Raw genomic sequence first — 27,775 nt, forward strand, 5'->3', positions numbered from 1 at the left:
CATCCCCTTCTACTCTGCACCAGCCTTTCCATGCAGATCTACCCTTAACCCACTGCCTCCCAGGTGCCGGTGCTTTGCAACCCCACAGATGGGAGCTGGAGGAGCGACGGTGCCAGCACGCAGGAGGTCTCTCCCGTAAATAGCCGCTGTGTTTTACATGTACAGTCTTATTTTTCAATGAGAGGCAGAGATACCAAAACTGAGCAATGTTTTATGCCTGGCTGCGTGACTGATGATGTGCCTGTCCTGTATCGCTAGCTACCCACTCCCACTCTCCTTTATGGAGACACAAAATTTTCCCTCTTCAGTAAAAATAGGAGAGGAAGAAATAAAAACCTCAGCATGTCCCCAAAGAACTGTAAGAGATGGAAATTAAATCCATCCATTACACTCACCAAGCAGGGCGCTGTCTGGGCAGGAACACTGTAGTCGTACACCTGCACATTCAAAAGAAAAAAACGGAGTATTGCAGAAGTGTCAGAGGCAATCCAGCACCCTACAGCAAAGTACTTCATGCCATAAACCAAACTCACGTGACTTGGAAAAACAAAAAAGGAACAACACTAAATCAAGCTGAGCAGCAACACTGTTCATCACGGCTGCAGCGCATCTCCTCACTCCTGCGTTGAAGGATTGCTTCACCCTTAGTTACAACTTTGTCTGATGCTGCTGCTCAGGCCAAGGTCTCAAGAACACTTCAGCATTTGTTCTGGGCAGCGCACACTGCGTGCTGCGGGGAGCACAGGATGTGGAGAAGAAACGCTTTCCCGACTTGCTTCACTTTGTCCCATGAGCCTGCAAGCAGCTGCGTTACCTCTCCCCGGGTTTCTCCCGCTCAGATTTGCTGTAATGTCCAGAAGCCACATTTAAACTTTACTACATCTCTGCAAAGCACGACAGTGAAACCAGCTTACCTGGAGTTGCCAGGAGCCAGGTCAGGAGCATGCCTGCTTCTTGCAGCCAGGGCAACTGACGGTTGAGCCCTAGAGAAAAAGGTAGAAACAGGCACCCCATACAGCCACAAAAGAACAGCAGCAAAGTTGTGCCTCCAAGCGCCGCAGGAGCCCAGCCAGCCTCTGGGTGGGCTTTGGGGCAGGCATCACTCAGGGCAGAGGGGGAAAGACCCCCTCAGGGCAGACAGACCACCCCGTCCCCAGGCTCCGGGGAAAACCCTTTGTCCTCCCTTCTCAGCTGGCCCTGGAGTTTTACCCCCTTGCTCTTTGCTCTTGGCCATTTACAAAGTTAACTCGGGCTGAGGGCGGGGAAGCAGGTAAGGGAAGACACCTGCACCCCGCACATTTGGCTGCTGCTGAGCAGGGAGAGGGGGCCTGGCAGCTGCCTGCAGCTCCCGGGCAGGAGGTATTTGGCTTTGTGCCGGTCCAGCCCTGCGCGGCGGGTGACGGCTGCTGTTTGTTGTTGTCAGCCAAATGCTGCGTCCCCCCTGCTAAGAGGCTCCGTATGGGATCCCAACCTGGGGCTCGCAAATTAAGTGGCTTTTAACTCTGCAATAAAAAACCATTTGACTTGAAGAATGTTATTATTCCTGGAAGGGGGTTTGCACTGCTTGCTTGGATTTGCTTAAGGTGACACAGTACATATGCTGACCAAGGAAATGCACTGTAGGAGTCTCCTGGGAGGCTCACCAAAGACCAAACGACAGACACCCTCACGCTGGGCAGTCAGGTCAATCCAGGAGGAAGCAACGAGTCCAGCTCAGCCTGGCTGTCCAGCTACAAGGCAATTCAAGTGCCCCAGCCCACCTGGGCACGGAAACACTGCTCCCCAGGATGTCCCCACGCCTCTCTGCAAGGCAAGGAGCCTCTCTGGGCCCCACCGAGCCCCTGTGGTGACAGGCAGACCCTGCCCCACACCATGCAATGAGGACTCACTGCCGACGCCATGCACCGCAGAAGGTGCCGGTGAGCAGCGCTCCCTCCGGGCTCGGCTGGGCCAAGGAGGCTGATCTGATGGCACCAGACGGCAAGTTTGGTTTTCACCAGCTGAGCAAATCTCTCTCCCTCCAGCTCCTGGAAATCAGATAAGCTCTTACTGAAACCAGCTGGTAGCGTCTTCTGCAGAGCCAGAGGGTGACCAGGTGGGTTCAAGTGCAGACGCCACATCCTGGGCCAGGCGAGAGGGGACCCTGCACCCCTAGGAGGACTCCATGTATCTTTTGCGAGGCGTGGGGAGAGGTGGGCACTCTCCCGAGCCTGCGGCTGCTTACCGAGATGCAGCTGTCTGTGGAAGAACTGCAGCGTTGGCAAGAAAGCATTTTTCTGCTATTCCCGTCTGCACTGAAGCAGTGTCAGACAAGGCTTAAGGCTGCAAAAACCAGTAGGAGAAACCAAAATAAACCAGGATCTTTATTTCCCATAGGAAATTTACCTAGATCCCATTTATAGTCCATTTGCCCTCATCCTTATGTAACTCCTCTGCAGGAGAGGAGCAGAAAACGCAGAGAAAATAAACAATTTGCTGCAAAGAATTAGTGCAAGAGACTGAGTCACATCTAGCGATGCAAGCAGATAACCCGGGGCTCACTGAATACGCTGCGCAGAACAATGAATGCCTAGATCAACAGCGTATGTCATGCATGTACAAACTGGCCCCAGGTAACATGACTAAAGTGGAGCCACTGGTGTGCTTGAAAGAGATGCACAAAAACCATGCTTTAGAGTTCATTTTATTGCTCTTAATGGCCTGCCTTCCACACGTCTCATTTCCTTTTATTGAAGCTGTCAGAGAGGCATTACATTATCTCACATGCGTGCAAAAACAGCGTTTCAGTCGAGCTCATACAGACTTTTATATGCCACAGCTGAAGAAAACAAGACAGTGGGAACTGCAAAGGGAGGAGGCGGCAGCAGAGTCCAGAGCACACACCTACGGGCGAAATTTCCAAAGACTTCACAAACCAGCCAAGCCGCAGTCCCTAACCAGAGACAGGCGAGTGAGGAAAGTAAAGGTATTTTTCTAATAAGCCAGATGATTCACTGAAGAAGGGCAAGGAGTCCTGTTGCAACAGAAGGCTGATGAGTAATTAATGGCTCGTCCTAGGCACAAGGCTGAGTCTTTTAGCCTGGTGCAGAGCTGCCTGCCAAACCAGCTCTACTGACAGGTCCATGGGGCAGCAGCACTTGCAAAGCTATTCTGAAGGTTTGGAAAGAACATTACACCCATATTTGCACAGGGGTTTGCTTCCCTGTGCTGCCCAGTTCTCCTCAGTTCCTCATACTCACCACAGCATGGTTTTCATCCTCATTAGCACCCTGTGACAGAGGGAAATACAACCCAACTTCAAAGATAAAGAAACAGATCTACCCAAGTAGCCTGTGAGGGGGTGCATTACTTTCTCTTTTCTTGTTAGCATGGCCCTGGCAGCGATCACGGCGGGGTACGAGAAGGACTGCCTCCACTGCAGAGACCTTGCAGAAAGTACCGCCCTCCGGGTCCCTGCACACAGGGCTCAAGGCACCGAACTCCCTAGCCAGCCTTCTCATCTGATTTCCAAGATGTGGAAAACAGTGGTGGCAAAATCAACTACTAATGATCAGAGACAGAGTATTTTCCACATCCACAGAGGACAGTCTTTTACAGCTGACCTGCCTTCATGCAGCTGGCATTTGGACAGCAGGAAATGACAATATTCTGGGGTTAAAAACAATCTCCTCCACATTTTTCTCCCCAACCAGATTTATTTTTAGTGAGTCACTCACATCCACATGCGTGTCATGCACAGCAGGTATAAATCGCTACTGGCCAGGGTGCTATCAGAGGAGAGGCTAATAGGGTATTATGTACATATACTGTGGTGGAGTCTGACCTTTATTTAAATGCTGCACATCTCACACCCATCCTGTGAAGCCAAGGGGAAGTACTTGGCTGCTCTGTACACATCATAATTGTGGAACAAAAGCAGTTAGAAGTCTACTATTTAAATAAGGAAGTAGTCATTGTAGTTGAGTTTCACAAATTTGTAGGGCTACTTTTCAAAGTCATTTGAACAACAATAAAGACGGCTCCACAGCTCTACGCTAGGCACACGCACAGTGCTGACCTGGTACCCGAACAGACCAGCACACAGCCTTTCCCGGTGTACCTGCACACCGGTCCTGATGCACCAGTGGTCACAAATCCGCCTAGGTCTGCTCACAGACAACATCTTGCTACACACACGCGCGCGCGCACACACGGAGAAAACCATCTGGCATGCAGGCTAAACGACACACCTCACTGCCTACTGATGGCTACAGGCACTGCCTACTGATGGCTACAGGCCACACAGCAGCTTATTTAAAGTGTTACAAGAAAACATTCCCTAAATAACACCTAGGAACAGGTCTATCCTCCCTGAGAAGCAAAGAGCTTATCTCAAACGAGGCCGCATTGCCAGGGCCATTCTGCCACTTAGGCAAACAGGGATGCTTCCCCCTTCTAACATGAAGATAAAAAGAAATCCTCTTTGCAAGGCAGTGCGCAGGCTGCTCACTGGCAGAACAGCTCCTCCCCATGATGGGACCGCAGAGGTAACGGAGGTGAAACTGCTCTGGTAACTAAACATGGAAGCAGATCCCTACAGACTCCCAAACAGTGGCAAGATGACTTCGCCCACCAGCCTGGGAGGTGCTGAGCTCACCAGCAATGCAGCACACAGCTCAGGACCTACAGGGTATTAATTAAAGTATATGCCTGATGAGCAATGCCAGGCTGGTGAGAACTGCCTATTGACAAAGCTTGCTCAGAGTGTAGCACGGTAACCACAACTACAAATTATATTCTCCAGGGGTGGCAGGCGGTGGAAGAAGGAAGAAGTTCACCGTGAAAGATTTCCTTTCCATTGAAAGGAAGAGGCCGGAGTGACGCAGCCAGCACTGCTGTTCGTGGCCCTGTTTCTGACAACCACGGGCCTTTGGAAACCTCCAGAGCAGCCCCCCACGTTCCGTGCACAACCTCCCTCCACCACTGACAGAAAGAAGAGTGTGTTTCACTAACCTTGAATCTAGGGGTGACAGAAGAGGGATGGGCACGGGGGACAGCGCTCCAGACACACAGGCGTTGCTGCATATTTTACTCTCATATGCTGCTGGAAGAAAGGCAAGACTCTAGCTTTAGTTTGACTATACTAAGTGAGGAAACTGCTCAAGGGGGCACCACAATTGCTTGTTTTGCTCATCTTTGCAAGAATTCTCTACAGGTTCTTGGCCACCTGGACGGCTTACTAAAGCTCCTCAGCCCCTATCTCCTTGCACGCAAGTCCTAGGAGGAAAGGATTTTGGAAACTGCCAAACGCAAGACGCAAACAGCCCGTGACTGAGAGTTCGGCAGCTCTTTAAATACTGCTCTTGCAGCTCCTGTGGTTTCCTACTCCTGCTGGGAAAAAAAACCACTGCAGAACACATTGATTCAGTCCAACTCACACTGACATGGCTGGGACAGACACCAGTTTAGCCATTGCTTGTGAAATACAGTGAGGATTGTTGTGCAAGGAGACAAGGAAGTAAAGCTGTCCCATGTTACTGCTTGCAGCGATGCCTCTTTGCCTAGTGTAGACAAGGCTTCAAGATCAACACTCCAGAGCAAATATTATCTCATTTACAATTGTCTTTCAGTCTTTTCATTGGGAAAGGTGTTCCCCGTTCACCAGCAGGCATATGGGAACAGAGGGTACTGGCTCCACTCTGCCATGGTCCCGTGGGCATGTCCTGGAGCCCCCTGTGTATTGTACTCTGTGGAGAAGGCCGAGTAGCTCATTGCCCTGTACTGGCTGTGGGAAGGCACCATCCACTGGCCGAGGCCTTGCTCGGTGCCATAGGGACTGTACATGGGTGCTCGGGCCCCGGGTTTCCCGACAGAGTCTAGAGCCATGTTCACTACTCCTGTGTAGTCCTGGGGAGGAGGCAGAGGCGGGGGGAGCGGAGGCAGGTTGGCGAAGCCCTCTGGGAGCTGTTTGGAGTCGTGCTCAGGTACCGTGGCGAGATCCAAGGGGTGGCACCTTGCCCGGAAATCATTCAAGGTTGCAGCATCGCGGGTGGGAAGCTGCTGGCTGTCCCCGGCTTCGTGGAACCTGAGCCACGAGGGCAGAGAAGAGTGAGTCAAACCTACCGCAGCGGAAAACCACTGCAAACCCACACAGATCCCCTGGGGAAAGGCAGGGCAAGCTCTTAGCATGCCCTCTTCCCCTTGCCTACTGCTTCTTCTTACTGTTAGTGTGGATTTTAGTCCAAGCTTCGCTGTCACTCACACAGAAAAACTAAATGCCAGAGAAGGTAAGCCCAGACTACTCTAGTTCTGGCTCAGTTCTAGTGTGGGCTCACTATAACTCATGCCTGAATCTGCAATGATAAGAAGAAGGGGGGGAAAAAAAAAAAAAATCACTGGAGTTCTGCCACTCCTCCAATGCGCTTCCTTCAAAGGACAGGCAAGTTCTGAGGTACACAGAGCTGTCTGGGAGAGCATTTCAGGACAAGGAAATAAACAGCACTACTAAGACATGAGTATGCCCAGAATCGGTGCGTTTGAAGTAACACAGAAAGGCCTTGTTGTGGAGATATCTCTATGCTAATCTAGCACCTATCACCCAGGTATGCTGTTCGACAGAAAGGCATCCTTCCTCACTCCCACTGGCTGTTTTTGTTAGGAAATACCCAGTAGAAGAGGAGGAATCCCATCAGTTAAAGGGTGGCTTTGGACATGAGCACTGGGAGGTGGGACTCACCGATATGTCTGGTAGGACGGCGTAGGCACTTGCTGCTCTCTGGCCAGACCCTCCCTCTGGTCAGCTGGCACCGGCGATGCTGCAGGAAAGGCATGGCTGCCATTCTGCTCCGAGACCCAGAAGGGGTATCCACTGCTGACCACGATGGGGTTACTCTCTTCCTTCACATCTGCATTCTCATCTTTCTCAAAATCTGACTCATAGCGGGAAAAAGAAAGAATGGAAAAAAATGAGAAGGGGGAATAGAGAGCCAGAGCTCACAATGGTCTATTGGCAGCTGGATTAATCGCAGGATGGTGGAAGGAAACACACTAATACCTCTTCTGCAGTCATACTGCCTTAAGGGACTAGCCCTTTGAAGCATTTTTCTGCCCTTACACTGTGGTGTTCGGTCCTGCCCTGTCCTCTCTCCTTAGCTACTGCAAGCAGCACCATGAATGGGAGCAAGGAATGATCAAGCTTAAAAACAACCTAACAGAAAGAGTAAAGATTTTTTTTTTTTTTTAAATGGTATCAGTTCCCCCATCTGCACCACAACCCAGCTGCACAAACAGCATTACCGGCACAACTGCACTGATGAGAACCAAGAAGAAAGCAATGGGTGATACTGCAAGCTCGTATCACTACTGAAGAGAAAACATGAAAGCACAGCCTACGATCACAAAGCGTAGCTAGGCTGGGAGGCTGGTGAGAGAGCTGATGAGTAGTCAGTAATGACAAGCGACTTGCGCGCAGGCTCCTGTGGATTATTGCCAGAAAAAGTCAGAGACTCAAAGCCATCAGAGAGACAGCACCCTTTAGGGATTCCACCCAGGCCACGAGACACAGCAGAGCTATGTTGCTGTTTCTTTTTCCTTCCTACGGCCCAGGCACTGTTTGGAAATCATTCTCTGGGTTTGTTGTGATCAATATTACCACGTTCCTCAGCACCGGACTCCTTTTCCTCCGGCAGCTTCCTCTTCTGGCCCTTGGCTGGACTAGGCTTCTGGCATTTGGCTCGTCCTTCCCTGAGAAAGAAACAAGACATGGGGGTAGCTTGTATGTAAGCTTTTTCCCCAGGTAAATATGCAAGGGATGCTGGACAAGCCCTGGAAGACAAAAAGATGGGATGAACCTCTGACATTTTGTGACTTACACCTCTCCTAGCAAAGCACCCTGATTGGCCCTCGGGGAATACTCTTGCCATAGTTGAATTATAGGGTTAGCCATGCCGCCTGCCACCAGTGCACATTTCCAGCGAGAGCCCTCGCCCTGCAGGATACTGGGGATAAATCGGTAAAGGGGTTGCCCACTTCACGTTTGTACAAAAGGCACAATCAACATGGAAACTCAGCACCGGAGGTTTTGGCACTGAGTTTGTAAGTGTAGTCCGATGTTGGATATACATGTTATACAGGCAGGTACGTGTATAGTAGAGTGGATCTTTTGCTTGAAAGCAGCTTTCTTCCTAAATGGAAAATGAGTCTAAGCTTAGTCAGAAATGATCTTATTAGGAGGAGAATGAAAATCCATGACATTTTCAAAGTTTAAGTAAAAAAGAGTGAGTTTTGGCCTTTTTCATCAGGAAATGAGATTTTTTTCAGGCATAAAATAACACAAAACAAAATCTCAGATATTTTCATAACATTTTCTGCTTGGAAAAAAACATTTTTTCCTTCTCTATTGCCAATCTGTGGTCGCATTTAAGCTTTTTTTTATTCATCTCATCCACTGGCTGCCCTCAGACCAGACAGAAGATCTCACTGGTACTGGTATCCATCTTCCCTCTTTCAGACAAAATCTCCTGTTGGAAGAGATACTTTTCCACACACAGGGAAAGGAGATGAGGGACCCTCCAAATGCCAGAATCAAGCTGATCTCAAAGAGACACAATGATCTACTGTGGACTCCTATTATCACTGTTGTTCACATGTCAGACTCCAGTCTAGCTCCAACTTGCAAGGGAATGGAGGTCTCAAATTTGTCACACCTCCCACATTTCTGTAGGAAATCCTGTATCTCCTCCCGCCCCCCAAGTCTCTTGGGAGGAGGCTGCACAATGGGACATCATTCCCAGATACAAGCAAATGCAGTGTACACAATGCAGCAGGCTCTGCAGAGCTAGCTGGTAGAGTTTTGCTCAATGGCCTTGGGTAAAATTCACAAGTGAACTCCAGTTATAAATAAATTAAGATGAAAAAACAGTTCACCTTCGAGTGTTCTTCCCATGCTCACGGAAACCTTTAGCAAATGGATTGTTGTCGATCTTGAGCTTTGTAATCTTAAAATAAAAGGAACAAGATTCAGTATCATGGTGAGTGGTTGGGTTCTTTACTGTTTCAAGACCTTCACCTCAGTATTTATCACTGAGGGTTTTGGGCATGCCCTTGCCACAGTATCTGAGCTCTCCTAGCAGCTCCCATTATTGATTAGGAACTGATACAGAGAAAAGTGACTTTGCCAAGGTCAGCAGGAATTTGGGTGGGATTCATCTGACTAGAGAAATAGACAGGGTCAGTATCTGTATCTGGACTTTTGCCCATACTTTTTACTGCATTTAGGGTTCTGTTAATCACTGACAGCACACTCAACACAATTAAGGTGCATGATTCATCTCATCCCAGAGTAGATGTTTTCCACAGGAACCATAATATGCCTATTTCTTTCCACTGTCCATCACAGGCGCCCAGGGTGACTAGCCTGGAAGGAGACACCTTCCTCTACAACTTTTCTAAAGACAGAGTATTTAGCAATGTGTCCAAGGGCAATACTTGCACACTGTACCTGCTCATTCTGGTAGGCAGTTACAGAAGTGAAGACAGTCTCAGGGAAGCTGAAGACTTGGAAGATGCTCCAGCGGACGCTGAAGAGGTCATCTGCCTGCACAATGTGGAAGCGAGGCTTGTAACGGTGCATGGAGTGGAGGATGATCTGGCACAGAGACAGACAAAGGAGAAAGTTTCTATGTGCAACCACTGCCAACACACTGTGCAAAGTCTCCTGTGGAGACTCCCAGGACATCCATTGCAAACCAGGGATGCCTGCCTGGGACTGGTGTCTTCACCATGCCTCGATAGTGACGGTACAGACTAAAGCCTTCCCTTGCAGGTAGTTCAGAGAGTACAAGGGCTGGGCTGAGGAAGGAAGAGAGGGCACTTGGATATGTTTTAATTGCCACGATCTCATTTCTCACAAACCTCACTTATTTCCCTTAACATCCATCTGCAATGAATTCCAAGAGAGCACAGCACAAAGACCAACTACAACCTACATGCCCGTGTTGATCCAGAGTGTTGTTCGTGAGCTTCAGTTTTTGGAAGGAGACGGGTTCTTTCATCCAGTGGCTGCCAGGAGCTGGGGAATCTGGGTGGACGTAGGTGCGACAAGGGAGCTGGGGCTCTGCTTTTCCAGCAACTTCCCACTGATCTTTATTCCACTGTGAAGGGAAAGACGGAAATCTAGAGCTTAAAAAAAATTACTTTCATTATAGGAAAACCCCAGCAACTTTGCTTCATTGTTGATTCAGTGGACTCCTCTGAAGCACAGACCTGACAAGAAGCAGATTTTCTCTTATAAGCCATGATCATGTTACTAAAACAGCTCCAAGATTAGGCCTCATTTTTCCTCTTTCTCCCAATGGCTGTCAGAGAAGCCTGACATTAATCATGATTAAAACTGTACCGCTTACAATGAAAATTAGTTACCTTTCCAGCTGCTCCCCAAGCAAAACTGACAAAAATTCCAGAGAGGCATAAAATCCACCAATCACTTCTGAACTTTGTCCAAAGACAATTTATTTATCAGCCTGGCCAGTGAAGCATAGAGATTAATCTATTTCAAATGAAGATGGAAGGACAGCATAACTTCTATTATTTAAAGTACTTACCTTGTACCTGAAGTTGTCCATTGGCACAAAATCTACCAGCATGAGGTACTTGGCATATGGGATTAAGCCAGAGACTTTGATTTTGCATTGTGGAAACATTCGTCTGAGGAGAAATGAAATATGCTGTATAAGGATTTCTCTACAAAGATCAAGCAGCAGGTTATGTTTACTCACTATTGTGCAAGGTTCTGGTAGCAGTATTTCTACAGGCCAGCTATTGAACTTTTTTACCATTTTACTGATGTATTGTCTAATCCTATGGGCTTAGGTGGAATAGGCACTAACAGGGCAGCAGTCACTGATGGCCTGACATTGTTACTGCTTTTGTTCTTCTGATTCCTGTAACACAACAGTGGGAAACTTAAAATAAAATATTTGGAAATTGCACATAGTTCCTAGCCTTCTGCAGCTATCACAGACCTGGAGGATAGATTAGAGCATTTTCTAGCGTGGGTAGAAAATGTGCACTCGTCTAAGAGCACATCTAGCTTTCCATTCCAGCACTCCCTGCCACCACTTTAATCTTCTGACTCTGCAAAAAAGCTTTGACACCTACCTCCCTACCCAAAGGGATTATTTCAGCTCACAGCAGCTTTGACATAATACATTACAATTTCACAATTTCATGTTCTTTCACTGCAAGCTCCACAATGCATGGCTCATTTAAACTTTAGAGTAGTCTGCATGCACAGATCGTTACTATTCTACGCCATGTTCTTGTCTGCAAATGCAGACTCAAAACTAGGTATTTACTGCTCAAGTGCTGCTGCCTGTGACCGAGGCAAAGGAAGCCCAGAGCACTTCCCAGAGCAACCACGCAGCGACAGGAAGAACATCAGTGTTAAGTGCTGAGATAAGAGTACAGAAGTTTTGTCAGCACATCAGCACCACAGTGACCTTTTGCACTTCACAGTTTGGACTTCTACGACATCCTGAAAGTGCAATTCTTCTGCCAGCGGCAGGGAGATGTGCATAATTGGCTAAAAAACTAGTTTAAGGGCCACCATTTAAAAAATAAGCACTCGGAGATTTTGTTAACAGCTTGGAGGGGTGTGGTGTGGGCAGCTGTCCTGCTCCCCTCACCTGCCAGATTTGGTGATGATCATCTCAGTTCCGATCTGATGAAACTTCATCCAGAGACCCATGTCCTCGAGGGTGACCACAATGGAGCTCTGCGGGTAGGGCTCCAGGCTGGGGGAAGGAAGTGCCTCACACGGCGTTTTCACGTCTACCGGGAGAGACACAAAATGGTAACTTCAGACAGGCAAGGCAGGAGGGGAGCCGGTGTGAAGCAGCCTCTCCTGCTCAGAGACAGTGCCCTCAGATGCAGCATCCACGTTGGCTCTCCTAGTACCCTCCAGTGCCAGCTCCCTCCAGTACAGGGAGCTACCGAATTTCACGTGCTGTTGTAACACACGCGGTCCGTACACCTGGCCGTTCACTCTCCCGTCTGGCCACGGTACCTCTCAGCCCCAAACCACCGCGCGGTGCACGGTACTGGTTCAGCTCAGGGAGCTGAATGCCGTGGCTTCACCCATGAAGGTCCCAGGTGCTGCCGAGAACTAGGGAGCCTGTGCCACAATAAACCTCTTAAAGAAAATCCATTATTTTTTTCAAAGGCTTTTTGTTACTTAGTAGGCTCAGAAGGCATAAATTCTTTTCCAACAGGTTTGTTTTTAGTTGATAAGTTCTTTTGTAAAGATTTGTGTGTTGTAAAAACTCAACCCGATGTCCTTTATTACAAAAACAAGACTGGCAGATAGCCACAATCCACTTTTATTCCTGTTCTGGTATGATTACGGTTACACAAAACACTTTATCAAGAGAATAACATGAAAGCTGAAATGATTGGAAAGATTTTAAGTGTACCAGTGGGTAATGGGAGAAAATGACAGATAGGTGGTAGCAGAGGTGAAAAATCTCTCCAGAGGACAAAAAAGGGACAGACAGGAGACCCAAATGTAAGTGAAGGCAAGAAAGGGAGGTGACAGAGCCAGACCATGGAATATTCTGAAAAGAGGATTGCTGGTCTGAACTGGACTTGGAGATGGAGACCACTGAGGAGCCTGTGATGGTGGTGGAAGGTGCCTCTTCAGTAACACAGCACGGCACATCAGAGGAGCTGCCTGCAATATGCCTGCACTTTCTATTACAGGCAGAGGACTAACTATGGTCCTGTGGAAGAGGAAAGGGGAACTATTCTGGAGAAACTGCCTTTGGTGTTGATGGTACCCACCTCCTCTGTAAAGCTGTTTGGATTAAAAACCTTCTATAGGAGCTCTTAACTATATCGTAACACGCAAAAGATTGCTGCTGCCATACTGAAAAGCCCAGGCAAAAAACCAGTTCCGTTTTAAGTCAAAAATGTGACCTGATATAGCTACTTGGTGGACTGATTTCATACCCAGTAAGGCTTTATTAACACTGCCCTGCGGTCTGAACAAGGTATTGATAAGTGTGCTCGACTCGGGGGCACTCACAGCAGCAGCACTGTCCTCGGTCTAGTGCCGGCAGGCCACTTCTGCTGGGTGATGCATTATCAGCCGTGCACGGCTATTTGTTTAAAAGGGAGATTTTTCTGCCTCTTAGCCTGCACCAGATCTTATTCAGAGCATATCAGAAATAGGGGAATTTTCACGTTGTTACAGCTTTCCTGAATAATGTCTTCAAAAGAATAGGCATGAAAAGTAGACAACTGTTTGCAGGGAGATCAGCTTTTTTCAGAAAGCAACATCTTTCCACAAAAACAACTCAATGCAAGTCTAAGGGGTTCTTCCCACAGTATTAGGAAGTAAAAAACATTTAAACATAATTTTGTCAGTCTGTAAAGGTCTTCAGGCATTTTAAAAAAATATCCTCTACCCTTTTTTCTGCTTTGATCCAACATTAATGAACTGGCTAAGAAGTGACACCTAGTTTGCTCACTAAGATTAGCCTGTTAACATCTTCTTACTAAAGCTTCCCCCATATCCTCTTGCAAAGACATGAAAGCTGCCATGAGATGATGCATTCAGTAGCTCAGTGCAGCACATGTATCAAAAGGAGTTACAATAAAATTGGGCTGATTTCCCACAGGAGTCATCCAGTCACAAATACATGCAAACAGATTTTGATTAGCTAGACAGATGCTCACTCCTTCCCCAAATGAATTTTACAATTAACATTTTTGTAAGCAAATTCCAATGCTGTTAAATGAGACTACAACAAGGCAGATCTCGGGAGTCCTTGCTGAGGAGAGACTTCCAATGAAATCAAGAGGAATTTAAGTGAAAGGACTTCAATACTGAATTAAAAATCAAAGGCAAATGTTATAACCTGTTTTTCATCAAAAAGAGTCCACAATGCACCTGTATGAGCAAGATCCTACAGGAGACAGCAAAAAAGAGCAGCACATACAATAAACATTGCTGCAGAGATTCTAAAATGTAGTTAACATCTTTCATGCTGCAGGTTTTGTGTGCACAGTCTGAGGCTGAAAAACAGGACATTAACAGTTTGCATTGGGATCTGGACCCCAGCAATGGTGTGAGCTTGCTAATGTATCCACACAGCTGACTACACAGCCATGTGCAATTGGCTTCAGCGGGATTCTGCAGGGGTGGATCCATTTGTAGGATCCACTTTGGATTTTCTTTGCAGAGCCAAAGGCTGGCTTGCAAGGCACTTCAAATTCACTCCTAGTTTGTGTCTATGTAACTAATGCCAGGACTCACGCACACATCCCTCCCACAAAGATGCCTGCATGTTGAAACTACAGCACGAAGAGGTTTGTAGCAGGATGTCCAAGCACTGAACTGAACATGTTAGATCTGTACTTCTTATTTTCTTCTTATATAAACTTATTTTAAAGTATTATTTGAAAGAGATTTAAACACTTGCCAAGAATTGTAGTTGTAAGCTATTTTAAAAGTATTCATTATTATTATCATTATGGTGGTAACAGCGCATGTGGCACATTTTAAAACATATTCTTTATGCCAAGATTAAGTTGAAAAGGAAGATAGCTGCTATGATTATAGGCACTGAGAATTAAGAGATCTTCAATCTATTTCATGCTTGATTTTAAGGTCCTTATACAAATAAGAGCAGTTTGTCCTTCAGTTTCTGTATCTATAATAGGCTGTACATATCCTTTTCCTATCTTGGAGATGGAAAGGAGAGAAAGAGAAATGAGAGTCAATTCAGTAATGCTTGGGGGGGGGGGTAAGATCTTTGGATAGAAGATGCTAAAGTATAATCCACTCACCTAAAGCAGTCCCTCAATTAATTGTCAATTACTGAGACAATGTTACAATGTCAAAAATCAGTTGCAGACTTTCCACAAAGTATGGGATAGGGTTTGCAATACTGGGAAAACTTCAAGGTAAAAGGTATGGTTCTTACCTTCACTATAATCAGTTATTATACGTTTATTGCTGTTAACTTCTCGATGAAGAAGTCCAACACTAACAGCTATCCAGTTTCCACAGGGAAGAAATGCACATCAATTTATAAAGCTATCTGATAAATTAATCTTGCCAACGACCAAAAACACCCCCATGTCCTCTGATCTTATAAATGTCAGTAGAAACACCCTGACCCTCTGGAGGGAATCTTGTTTCTCAGAACCAGAAAGCTTTTTGGCAATAACTAAAGTATGGTGTTTCTACAAATGCAATGGGTTCACCTCTCAAATGCACCCAGTCATCACCTGGAATATTTCTGCTGTGTGGGGTCATACACCAGAAGCAACTCAATAAGAAAATGAGGTGGCTTCTGCAATAGTTGGAATCTTTAATATGATAAAATACTGTAATACAGTCTGTGATTTTTTAGTTGTTGCTCTTTTGCTTTTCAAGTCAAAATTCTTTTGAAGTGGCAGAAATCAGTATGAATCAGATCAACACAGTATGGACTGCTTTATAAAAACCCAAAACAACAGTGAAGGTGGAAATTATCTGAGTCATTGCACATGTATTTTGCTTATGAATGAAACAACACAATGCAGACGGAGAGAAAGGAAGCTGAGAATACCCAGCCACCTCTAACACGTACGTGAACTGCATACCTGAACTAGGTAAACAGTTGTTTCCTTCCAATGCAGAGTAAAACCCAAGACTAAATTTGAGTTTCAGTTACTGACAAATGCAGTACCTCTGCACTGGCCCTTAGTTTCCCAATGCACATCTGTCATTGGGCCCAATGTGATCATGCCCCACACAGAAGAGGTTAACAACATGCTATGAGACTGATGAAGAAAAACATAAATAAACCCCTAAGGAAATCACAAAAACCCTGTGTTTGGGTTGAACCTGGTAGAGGTGGTGTATGCCTGCTTGGGGTTTAAACTTTCAAAGGGCAGAGAAAAAAAAACAAAAGAAAAAACAGATAGTTTGTATCAGAACTATTATTAGCAATATAACAAATATTTCCAAACCTTCTGTGGCCTTCAACCTGAAGGAACTCAGGGTACTTTGCAGACAAGATACAAATAACACCTCTAGCCTTCAGTGAACAATCACATCGCACAAGGTGATGCGGATAAGGGAGTTTTGGGCACAACTGTGAGTAAACCTTTGCTACCTTACAAAAGATCTTCCAAGGCTCACAAAGAACATTCAAAACCACCATTTCTCAACTATTCCTACAAAAAAAAGCCCATTTTAGAAATCCTCTCCAGCCACACACGCACACTACAATAAATGCTGGTAACCCTTCAGGAGCACTTGTTCTCTTTCTAAAATGACTGTACGCTCTTGGCATAAGTCTAGTATCTTTCCGCGCAATAAGGAAAAGGAGGGAGTCCTTTACCTACCTGGTAAAGCTTGCATTTTTCCATGTACTGTGGAGTCTAGGAGGTTGCACAGCCGAGAGAGCCACCAGAGTTCTTACGGGGGGAGCCAAAATAGTCCAGTTCAAAAGCAGGTCTGATTTCCTGAAGCAAGCAAAAGCCCTTCCTTCTGAGATCCAGTGTCAAGAGTGACCGGGATGAGGATGGGACTCCAAGCGCAGCTAGCCAAGGTGAGTTCCTGTTTTATGGAGGCTAATGAGCAGGGAGGAGCTTCTCGCCAGGGCTGTCCCCTGGCAATCCTTTGATGTCCAAAGGGACAAAGAGAGGAAGGATCTGCAGCAATGGCTGGGGCTAAGGGAAGAAAATCAAAGAGAATTAACATGGCTTTGACATACAGGAAACCCTACAGGGGAAATGCACCTTGATTTACTGCTAACGCACTTTTAAACAAATAGAGACAAGACCAAAAACATCAGTTGAAGACTTACCTACAAAATAAAAAAATCCCTTAAACAGCAAGCAGAATAAATTTCCTTCTGGCTATTCCAAGGATTTGATATAATTTTCATCTCCAGAGCACAGAATCATTTTACTCTTGATTTCTGGTATCAGAATCAGGACTGTATTGAGCTTGTTCCTTCCCAAGTGGGTGATTAACAGTCTGTGGTAAAGTTTGCTCTCACAATTGGGATGCTGCAGCAACACATTCATTCACCAACAGATGACTTCTCAACTAACAGAAACATATTTGATGATATTACTTTCCTGCCCAGTCTCTGCATTCACACCCTTTAACTGCGCAGTTCATTTTCCTACTGCACTGTTTTTCTACAGCAGGGTCCTCACTGCTGCACCGTATCTGTTCTGAAGCTCAGGACTGAGGCTGCTTTACATGCAGTATCTTTTCAGCTGAGCTTCATGAGTGAAAATTGCAATTGTTTAATGACACAGCCATGCTACCGTATCATTTTCCTGGCACCAAACTCCTTCGGCTGGCACCTTCCAGGGCTAGTGCAAGTGATCCAAGAGTCTCATGGTGGATCAGGCACTGGTTTTAGGCCTTGTTCAAGGCACTGCTCTTACTAAACAGAAGGCTGAGCAGAAACTGAAGGACTTGAGCATTTTCCCTTAATTAGTTTATTCTGCAAGTGTGACCATTAGCTTTTGTACTTACAAGTGCTTACAAGTGCTAAGAGTCGGCAATCAAGTCTCATGCTTCAGGGCACAAACCAGCCACTACACCTCGGTGAAGAAGGGAGTTCTATGCATTCATGTACAGAAATGGCTATACTAACATTTACAGGTCAAAGATGTTCAAAAAGAGGAGGTCAAAAGCAGGGTATCAGTCTCAATGGGCCAGTCTTGGATCCTGCACAGCAAATTTAGGAGCTCTGTTCATTTCAAAGAGCATTGCTATAAGGCTGGAGCTGATTCATAGTCTAGTTTTGCTCCCAATAAATTAAACATTGTTTTTATTTTGTCAGTGATGTTATTGGGACATCTGATTTTTAGTCTGACATGCAAAACATATTCTGAACTTATTCAGTCAGTTTCTATAACCGAACAACATCCCTTTAGTTCTGCTTTTACTGCCTTTTGGAGCAGGCAATGCAAGGACATGCAAAGAGGACAGAGGAGTTTAACCAGAGGAGGGACAGGCTCTTTTTCAACAGTATATTGTATTTTAGGCATCCCAGTACTAGGCAGGAGAGAAAGGCCAATGTGTACTGTGGCAAAGAAGAACATTTAAAAGAAAGGGGTTGGAGAGTTCGAGAAGTCCTGAGGAGGATTTTATAGCAGGAGATGGTCCATTGGCTCCTGGCACCTTTGAAGGACCGCATCCAGCCTTCCTGACATCCCTTTAAAACTACTGGATAGGACAGAAGACCACAGCCTCTTCTCCTTCAGCTAACTGGGGGACATCCGGAACTGGGGAGTCTCAGTACCACTTGAGGAGGAGACTATCATGTGGTTGAGCAACATCAGCTTGTCGTTCAACTGGAGATTATTTATTACATATGTGGAAAAATAAATCAGAGGGGAAAAGATCAGCTGAAAATGGTATGAAGGTCAAATCTGCCTCCCCGCCCCCCATGTCCCACTTTTCTAATGCTAGTATTTTAATTGTAGAAAGAGGAAAAGACAACCATAATCAGAATCTGAAAAGGAAAAATAGAACAAAAATTGGGTCAGATTCAAGCTAGCAGCAAGATGGATCAACATCCCACACAGTCAGAAACTGCACAACAGCAGCAGCAGCACGGGGAATTTCAGACTCTTCACCTGACAAGAACGTGGGATGTGTATCATGACTTACTGCTTCTTCCACAAAAGGGTATGAGATGGTCTCCTGCTGCCACTTCATTTGCACACTGCGTATCAGCATGTCTAGAGAACACACATTTGCTACAAGTACTCAAATCCTTTTGGCTTTTCCCAGCTGATTGATGGGGAAGGTGGAGTCATTAATTACTCATGACTAGTTAACAACTAGCTTTCTCCCAGCCGTTCTAGTTGCACTGGAAAGGTTTTAAAAGTGAAAAAAAAAAAGTGAATTTGCTACTATTGCTGGAAAGCGTGGCTAACAGGAGCAATCCCCGTGAAATTCATCACTAGCAAAGGGGGAATTTAACACATTACTCTCTTGTCTGTCTGTCCATGGAGTGCCCTCAGGCAGTTTGCTGGAAAGCCAGAGGTGAATGTGCTGGTGTCTAACAATTCACTGGCAAATTGGAGGCTGGGGGGGTGGAAAGGGATGGGAGAGATAGTGGATCTGACATGTGTAAGTCAGTGACATACACAGCTCTGCTCCAAGCTCATTTACAGCAGCAGGTAAAAATCCTGCTGTGCCTAGCTCTAACAGTAGGCTCTCCTGCTATGCTGAAGGGGACTAGGTAGGGCAGCACAGAAGGGAGGGGATGTGTGATGACAAAAGCAGAGGCCAAGAGCTTTTGCTTTGCATCTCTTTGAGAAGGTGATTAGAAAGAAACATTCCCCTCTGGGTTTTGTAGTAAGGCAAATGTTTTCTGGCACTTCTCCCGCCTTAAGTGAAGCTTTAACCCTTAACACTCAACAGGACCCTGTAGGGAACTGCTCTGTACACATACCCTCCCCCCATTCCTACCTCCCTCTCAACTGGGAGCTCTTTGACATGGGGTGATCATCTTGCCATCTCTGGCTGGTGTCTGGGGCTCTCAGACTGCGGGAGAACAGATAATGTGTGTCAGCTAGCAGGAGGCTTCGGCTAGCAGGAGGCTTCGGCTAGCAGGATCTGAGTCTGCAAGTGCCTGCGCAGGATGCACCACCACCTCTGTCTAGGCAGAACTTCCAGGACAGCATTCTGCCCCAAGAGCAAGCTCAAGTGCCAGGCATAAAGTTACTGCCTGGGAGACTGCTGAAATGCAACAGAATAATCTTTTGAAAGAACCAGTCTTGGATTATTGCTCATGTGTATCAGCACTCCCATGCAGTAGCCAGTAATCCAACTGCTGCAGGCTTCCCTCTGTGCACACGGTTGTGAGAAAGCATTATCAAATCAGCTTTAACAAAACTGGGCTTAAGAGAAGCAGTGTTGTCTGCCTGAGTTTGCGCAAGTGAGAAAAAATAACATGGAGAAGTGTAAACTGCATTTAAGAGATACTCTCCTCTGAAACATGAAGACAGCCTTACTGCCATTTAAATGTGACTTAGCAGATTCCCACCTTGCACACGTAGGCCACAGTCCCAGAGCGTCTTGGCAACTCTTTATGAAGGATACTCTGCCATCCGCACGGGATGAATACTGAAAATGTGGAAAGACAGTGTGTCATTAACAGGACCCAAAATAAAATAAATACATAGCCCTACACTGATAGCTACTTATTTTCATACTTAATTAAAAACGTGAAGTGGTCTAAGACTCTCCAGATGGCTTCAGAATCCACAAACCTGCCCCTTAAATACAGGCTCAGCTCACTGCAGAGCAAACAGGGCCTGATTATGCACACAGGGCCACGGGGAAAAGCAATGTTTTTGCAGAGAAAAAGCCTGATGAAACTATTGCTCCTACAGCTGTGCCAGCCTCGAAGCATGTGACTCCTTGTCAGTGACCAACATCTCATACAGAAAAAAAAGGAAATACAAGTGCAACTCCTCAGACAGCACTGAGTGGACCAAGTGAACGGAGCAGGGTCAGTCAGGACAGAGCGGCTGAGCTCTGACGGCATGGGCACAGTCTGAATTTGGGCAGCTTTGTGAGCAAGTTTCTGTGGGCAGCTACAGGAATGGTAAAAGCTTGCAAAGCGTTTTGAGATCCTCTGAAGAAGTAGTATGTATCATTTCCTATCATGTGGTAGCATAAGGAACAGTTCCTACCTGGTTCCTTATGGCAGCTCACTTAACACAGCATTTTCTTCTGATGGTGGGACATGGCACATTTTTTCCCCCCTTTTTACAGGTGGGTTTGATTGCTTTTTCCTGGGAAAAGTTGCCTGGTGTCTTCAGGCATGTTACATGTACATTGCCATGCAGATGTTCCTACCCTGGGACCTGTGGCAAGGGGCCCCACAGAAGGCAGACCTCTGTAGGGCTGAAAACCCCATGCTGAGCCCCAAATTGTATCACCCCCAAATTTTCCCTGTGCTCTCAGAAAGCAAAAATCACATTTGGCAAAACAAAGCGGTTGGAGAGGGCCTGTTGATAACAGCTCAACACTAATTCACAACAGGCTCTCTGGACCGAGACACAGTGTGCTGTGGGGACTGGCCACATGCCTGTGCCCACCCTGAAGGAGGCTGTATTTCAGCAGTGACGGGATCTGTTTTGGAAGGGAACATGTGAAAGTGGCTCATGTAAATGAAAAGTTGTACATTATAAGTTTAACACAAGGCTCTTCCTCTTGCAGGTGTGTGGATTGAGGTATCTGGCCACAAAGCTGTGCTCCTGAACTAAAGCAAAGAGGATGCTCTTCTGTCTCCTCTTTATCATATCCGCCCTCCCCAGCCCTCCTGGAATATGCACCCGCTTCTCCCAGCAGTTAGTTAGCATTGAGACAAGAAGGGAAATACTTAGCAGCCACTTAACACTGAAGTCTGAGTTTGGCCTCAAAGGCTACAGTCCAGAGTCAAATGCAAAATATTTCTGTCTAGAGCTCTTTCAAGTTTTCACAGACTCCTGATGTTAGGTGCACTGTTTTCCTGTCGACCCATTGTGTTTCCCAGACACAGCTCAGCACTCTGTCCCACTCAAATCCACAAAAAGCACATACTGAAAGGACTTTACAGCAGCAAGAACAGCTTTGCAACACAGGACAGGAAAGGGCCACCAAGCACCAGCCGGCAAGTGCTACCTTTCCTCTCCTGCACTGGGGACGGCTCTCTTCCTCCCCGCACCTGGGGACACAGCAGCCCTGCCAGAACCTGCTGGTCTCCATCAGGAGCCATAAAGGATCAGCCTTAGAAAATAGGCAGCAAACAGCTCTGGCTTAACATCCATACATAAATACCTTTATATTTATACACATGCGCACACACTCATATGCAAAGAGAAGCGTTATGCAGAGCTTAAAAATTGCTGGCAGTTTACCTAACCATGAATTGAGACCAGAAAAAAATCCTAAGCAGAATGGATTTTGCTGAACGGAAGCCCAGCTGACAAGTGCTTCAGCAATCTCAGTTAAAAAGCTGATCTTTTCAGGAAAAAGCAGGAGCCCAAGCCCAGAAGTTTGTATCTAAACGTCTTGGACTTTAGAGATTGCAGGTACACTGTCATGCTACTTTGGTTTCTGCAACAGATTATTTTTGTTTGTGCGCAAGCATTTGTAAAGGCACGAAACCAACAGATAAAAAGCCAGACTTCAATCATGCAAGTCAGTTTGCAAGTTACTTTGTTTTGCCAACACAGATTTATTCTATCAGATTCATAAGGAAGTTTCCACATATGTTCATCACAGTAAGGTTCTAAGCAAAACAGGAAATCAATAAACAGTATAATTCCCTATCAAAGGAACTATCTTCAAAGAGCAAATGAAAATTGTTAAGATTTAAAGGTTCTGGAATTTTAAAATAGAAACCGGTGTGAGCTCTACAGAGCTGAGTAGAGCTCAGCTCCTCTAACAGCACTATTGACTCTAAAGAACTTTTTGAGGAAGATCATTAACATTACCAGAAAGCATGAGAGAAGAGAACAATTAAACCATATGCAGTAGATTTTGATTCAGAGCATTTTACAATAAATCATGTTTCATTTTACTAAGATTTTATTACTGCCTTTTTTTCCTTTTACAGTATTATTTATCATTTCTTTTAAAAAGAACTATAAAAAAATTATATAGCCATAGGATACATAGAACTGCACATACATCTCACAGGAAGAAGGGAACCAAACCCACAGGATGTCTAGCTAACCTGTAGAGTCTGACCTGAGCTATTTATAGGGTCTCCCATTAAAAGAGATGAATGCCGAGACAGATTCACACAGTACATCCCGCAAGACCGTTTTTGAAAGCTGATATAGAGCATTATGATGGGACACACATAATCTGTAGGAAAGTTTGAAGTCGGTAACAAAGAGCTGGAAATATGTATTAATTTTAAGCAGAAAGTCCTTGGGTAAACTCCAAGCTGTACTTTTTCTCACCCAGCTTGTTCATCACCTGGTAGCAAAATGATACTCGTGTCCACAGTAACAATATTCAGGTAGGAATCCTTCAACATCACTAATAATAGAAAAAAGCACCTGTCATTTCACAGATTCCTCAAATCAGCATTGGGCTGAGGCTGTCATAAACATACATGAATTGACATAATCAATCACAGCTACCACTTTTTCCTGCAATCCCTAATTTGTCTAGATTTTTTCCTCCTTTCTTCTCATATTGGCAAATTCCTCATACTCATTCTTTGTTGCAGTCATGGGCCAGGGTACAAACTCCAGGCAGGATCACAGACCCACAGCTCCCTCCCCCTACCCAGCAGATTGTGAAATGTTTATGACCTGGCTCTTATGGCTCTAGAGGTGCTGAATGGCCTTTTCCCCCCCTCCAAGTCTCAGCTCCTGATGGGCAGCTACAGACCAACTTTTAGCCGGTTTGGTCCGTAGTTGTGGATTTTATTGCCCAGTTTGTCTCTTCAGCTCACATTTGTAAGCTCCAGAGCAGATTTTTCCCTGGGTAACACTCTGCAGCTCAAAGAACTCTTCTTGTTTTTATTACATCCTTAGTGATTAAAGGGATATTTAAACCTCACAATGCTCCCTGCTGTGAATATAAAAGCCTAGCATCATTTTGGATAGATGTGTTTAGAAAAATAAATTAAAAATTAGCCCTACTATAGTGGACAAATACTTCTAAGTTGTTAAGAATATCAGGCACTCGAATGATTTAAATACATTGGTTGCGATACCTTGAGACACCAAGAGACAATGCATGGCTTCGAGCTATCTGAAGAGTTATGCAGACAAGTTCCACTTGGACTGAGGACAACAGAGGTCTGCAATGACTGCATTATACTGAAAATACTGGATTTCATCTACTTAGGCATAAATTACTTAGATTTCTTCTCCTCTCTAATGTAGCGATCACTAACACACGTAACAGGTACCATTCTTAAAAACACAATCTTTGCTTTTGTGATGGCAAAACTGTTTTTAAGTGACTGGCACTTTACAACCTAATTTATGCCTGCCAACCAAATGTAGATACAAACAACAATATAATGTAAATTCAACAGAAATATTTAAATTCTGCTAAGAATAGTGCTGGGGAGTGTGCAGAAGGAAATCAAAGTCATATTTGAGAGCAAGCATTCCTTGTGAGCACAGATCAGATGGTTATCAATAATGAGGTCACTGGTTTTGCCACCCCCTAATACTGCAGTTACTGGTTTAAGCTTCTGCAGAGAGCTACTGCTGAGGTCAGGTTCGGTGAGAGTTAAGTCCGCCTGCAACGCAGGTTTGGACTCACCATCAAGGAGCTCATAGCACTCCTCCTCCTTGCTGTTAGCTTGCTTGGTGCTGCTCAGTTTCTTCCTCTTATTACAAAGTAAAAACCCAAACCAGCCAGAATATCACAGGGCGCAAGGAATGCTCACACTTGTGCATTTACTACAACGTGCACCTTGTGGCCCATCCTGAGCTTTGACTGATGCTTTTCTCATGACTGAGGCATTTAAAAAGGAGCTTTCCTGTTTGGATTCTCTGTTGTCTACTATTATGTTAACTCACATTGCAGTCATTCCCTCAGACAGAGCATTTTCAAGAAACCCATAGGGCCTAACTCACCTGTGTGACTTCTACACTGCTGCCAAGTTGGGCTGAAACCAGAAGACTGGGTTAAAAAATTACTAGGAGGGAAAAACAGGCAGCAAGATCAAGCAAGTCTTTAGATACGTTTCACATATACTTGTTAAGGACTGGTTATGACAGGACAATTCAATGTTTAATTTTCCTGCCCCTCCACAATGTTCCTGCTACATGAATTCTGGGTGATCAAGAGCTAACCTGAAGCAATCTTAGAAGAAGAAATGTTGAGAATACTCCTGCACTCTGGGGGATATCCCACTGCAACCATCTGAGGTTTCAAAGGCTTCTACTGGACAAAGCTGTGGCAAAACTCCACTGCTGGATTCTAGGGGGTTTTATTATGTCTAAAGTAGGAAAAATGATCAATTATACTAACTGTATATATACTCTAACTTAACGACATTAGAGTCCAAACTTCTGCCCATGCCTCTCTCCATGCTTATGCACACTTGGCATTGAGAGATGTTCCTTTGTTGCATGTGAAGTCAAAGATGGAGCGAAAAAAAGGACATTAAAAAGGTCACCTTGGAATTGTGATAGGCTGTCACAGCCATAAAAATAATTTCTAGGAATGTAAAGGCAGCTATCATGTCCCAGGGTAAGGTGCAGGCATCCATGCTGGTCAGCACCACACGGAACCTGGGCTGGTATTTGTGCACCAAGTGCAAAATGATCTGGAGCCAAAGACAACATAAGCAATCAGGAGGACTGGACAATGGCATCAAACCTGATTGCATCCCTTCAGTCAGCTGTGGTTTTGGAGAAGTTGCTAGTATTCTACTTCATTTTTAAATAACTGCTCACAGACCAGAGGGAGCCTACCAGATTTAAAGAGCACTTGTGCTCTGCAGGACAGAGTGGAGAAGTTATGACAACAGTTTGGGAGGACTGGTTTAGATTATCAGAAACCTGAGGCAAAAATTTTAAATCGAAGCCCATTCGTGGTCCCCCATTATGTCTTTCTCTTTGTCTTGTATTTCCTCTCCAGGATGAAACTACTCCTTCTCTTCCCATCACATCATATTGTCAAGGAGTTGTTCAAGGGAGGAATTGCTGACTTCTGCAGTTCCTCACCCCCCCTCCAGATTTTCCCCTAAGAGTTGCTTAGTATCACTTAAATTTTTCTTTTGAACACAGTGCTGTTCAGCCATATCCACCTATTAAAAATATGGTAATATTAAGGAGGCTACAATATAGAGATAGTTCATATGGTTTTCTGCAGTAAGTGTGATGCTTTTGTTTCCAACAAAAGCAGCCAAATATAACCACAGGATGCATATGTGAAAATAGCATATAGTTGAGCAGGGAAGTGGCAGGGCTTCTTTCTGTTAGCCTGCTGTAAAACGAACTGGTAAAACTGCATGTAATTTGTATCACCTCATTATCAAAGCTACTGGGGAACTGGAGGGAGACTGGATGAACTGAACATCAGAAAAGATTAGAAGACTTGGTAAGTAAAGCTTCATTGACTGACTGATGGTTCTGTGCACAAGGAGGAAATGAACATGTCTGCAGGGTGTAAACGTACAGATGACAGGGGAATTAATATGCTACAAAGGGTTATAATTATCTTCACTAGTAGGGACGAAAATGAGAGAGAAGCAATTTGAGTATCCAGGAAAAAACATACCAGCTGTGCAAGGGCAGCCTGTTCACAGAATAATAGGCAAAGCTCTTATGGTATTAGACTTCTAAATGATTTTTGCACAAACCAGTAGTATTGCAGAGAACAATCCTGCCTTCAGACGACCAGCAAAGAAGGCTCTGAGATATCTGCTCATCTCTTATTCCTATGATTCTTTGAATGAATACTAAATTAATTCTGGGACCATGAAGAAGAATGTGTGTTCTATTGGCAGATGAACAGACTGCTTCCTGGTGCAAAGTAACCAGGGGTTACTTATGGACTGTGGATTACAGCACTACACATTTGACACAGATTCAAGCAGAGGGAAATGTCCAGGCTTCTCTTACATGATCACACTGCTTCAGAGCTTTACTGGTGATCTTAGTTCTCTGGAAGGAGACTGGTTCTTTCTTCCAGTGACTCCTAAGAGCTGGAGAATCTGGACAGAGTGTCTGAGGAAAGAGGGATCAGCCTTCTCAACAGCTTCTCACTTCTAGTGGGCATTGTCCAAAGGTATGATGTTCATCAGCACCAGGGAGACAGAGTGAGGGTCCAGGCCTGAAGCTAGTAGTTGCAAGGAGGGAACATGTGTCTGCACAGCGGGAGAAAGTAGAACTGAGTGTTGTCACTTCAGGGTTGATACTAGAACTTACCTAGTGCTCCACTAGAAGCAAAGAAGTGCAACTACCAACAGAACATGCCAGACAGCTAACACAACACACAAAGCCTTCCTCTTTACCCACTCCCTTCATCCTCATTTGTCTCTTGGGACAGTAGCTCTGCCTCTCCTCTGAGATAATTTCCTCACGCCGTACACTGATACATTTCAAAGATGCCCAAGTTTTTTAAGAGGGCTCCAAATCTGAAACACTAATCATCCAGAAGGAAGTCAGAGTGCAAATCAAGTGAATTTCAAAATGGAAGACTCTTTCATGCTCAAGTTTGAACCTCAAACTTTTGTTCAGAATCTTCACAATGGAGCCCTGGTGTCAATTAACAGGAAATAAACTATGGCAATCATGCTGAATTTTCCCCACAGGGTTTTCTGCTAAATGTTTAGGTCTCACAGTATATATGCAACTACTTTACTACAGTCTGAGGTGATAAAATCACAAGCATATTAGATGACTCAGACGACGGACCACTTTCTCCTACCTGGCATTGTCACTGGTGTTATTTGCCGTTGGCCAAAGCTGCAGCTGTTGCAAGGCTGGTGCCTGTTTTGGCACTGGTGCTGTGAGCCATCTGCAGACAGGTTTCCTGAAGAACGCTAGAGAAGAAGTGCAGCAGGGCTCCGTAACTCCTGTTCTTCAGAAGAACTGTCCCTTACTCATTCAGGAGATCCTGTGTACTTGCCAAAAAAAAGTGAGTAGGTGGGGGAAAAATGTATGGAAAAGTAAGGGTAGAAGGAAAGAAAGGAAAAAAATGAAAGGTAAGACACAGTGAAGAAAAAAAGAAGTGTAACAGGCTGTGCATGCTTCTGTCATTGGTATCCTCTTGCTGGGCTCAGGGGTCCTGCCA

At 45.3% G+C, this 27,775-nt stretch overlaps 1 protein-coding gene across 1 annotated transcript; it reads right to left on the minus strand.

Moving 5' to 3' along the window:
* Positions 1-2,705: 2,705 nt before the first annotated feature.
* LOC140659834 (T-box-containing protein TBX6L) lies at positions 2,706-27,513 on the minus strand. Its single transcript, XM_072879961.1, has 11 exons — positions 27,410-27,513; positions 20,052-20,131; positions 16,375-16,701; positions 11,664-11,808; positions 10,581-10,683; positions 9,966-10,130; positions 9,479-9,625; positions 8,905-8,975; positions 7,631-7,722; positions 6,716-6,908; positions 2,706-6,064 (listed from the first exon to the last, which is right to left on the minus strand). The coding sequence occupies exons 3-11, from the start codon at positions 16,388-16,390 to the stop codon at positions 5,638-5,640; spliced, it is 1,359 nt and encodes a 452-aa protein (XP_072736062.1). The 5' UTR covers positions 16,391-16,701; positions 20,052-20,131; positions 27,410-27,513; the 3' UTR covers positions 2,706-5,637.
* Positions 27,514-27,775: the final 262 nt, after the last annotated feature.

The sequence above is a fragment of the Ciconia boyciana genome, chromosome 15, assembly GCF_034638445.1.
Source record: "Ciconia boyciana chromosome 15, ASM3463844v1, whole genome shotgun sequence".
Classification (NCBI taxonomy): Eukaryota; Metazoa; Chordata; class Aves; order Ciconiiformes; family Ciconiidae; genus Ciconia; species Ciconia boyciana.

Bases quoted from the DNA above. Each gene is read 5' to 3' on its own strand.
- LOC140659834 (XM_072879961.1), bottom strand. The intron at 8,976-9,478 runs GTACAGTGTGCA...TTTTATTTTAAG, and splicing joins CTGCCTACCAGAATGAGCAG to ATTACAAAGCTCAAGATCGA. The intron at 6,909-7,630 runs GTAATATTGATC...GCTATGAGTCAG, and splicing joins GTCCGGTGCTGAGGAACGTG to ATTTTGAGAAAGATGAGAAT.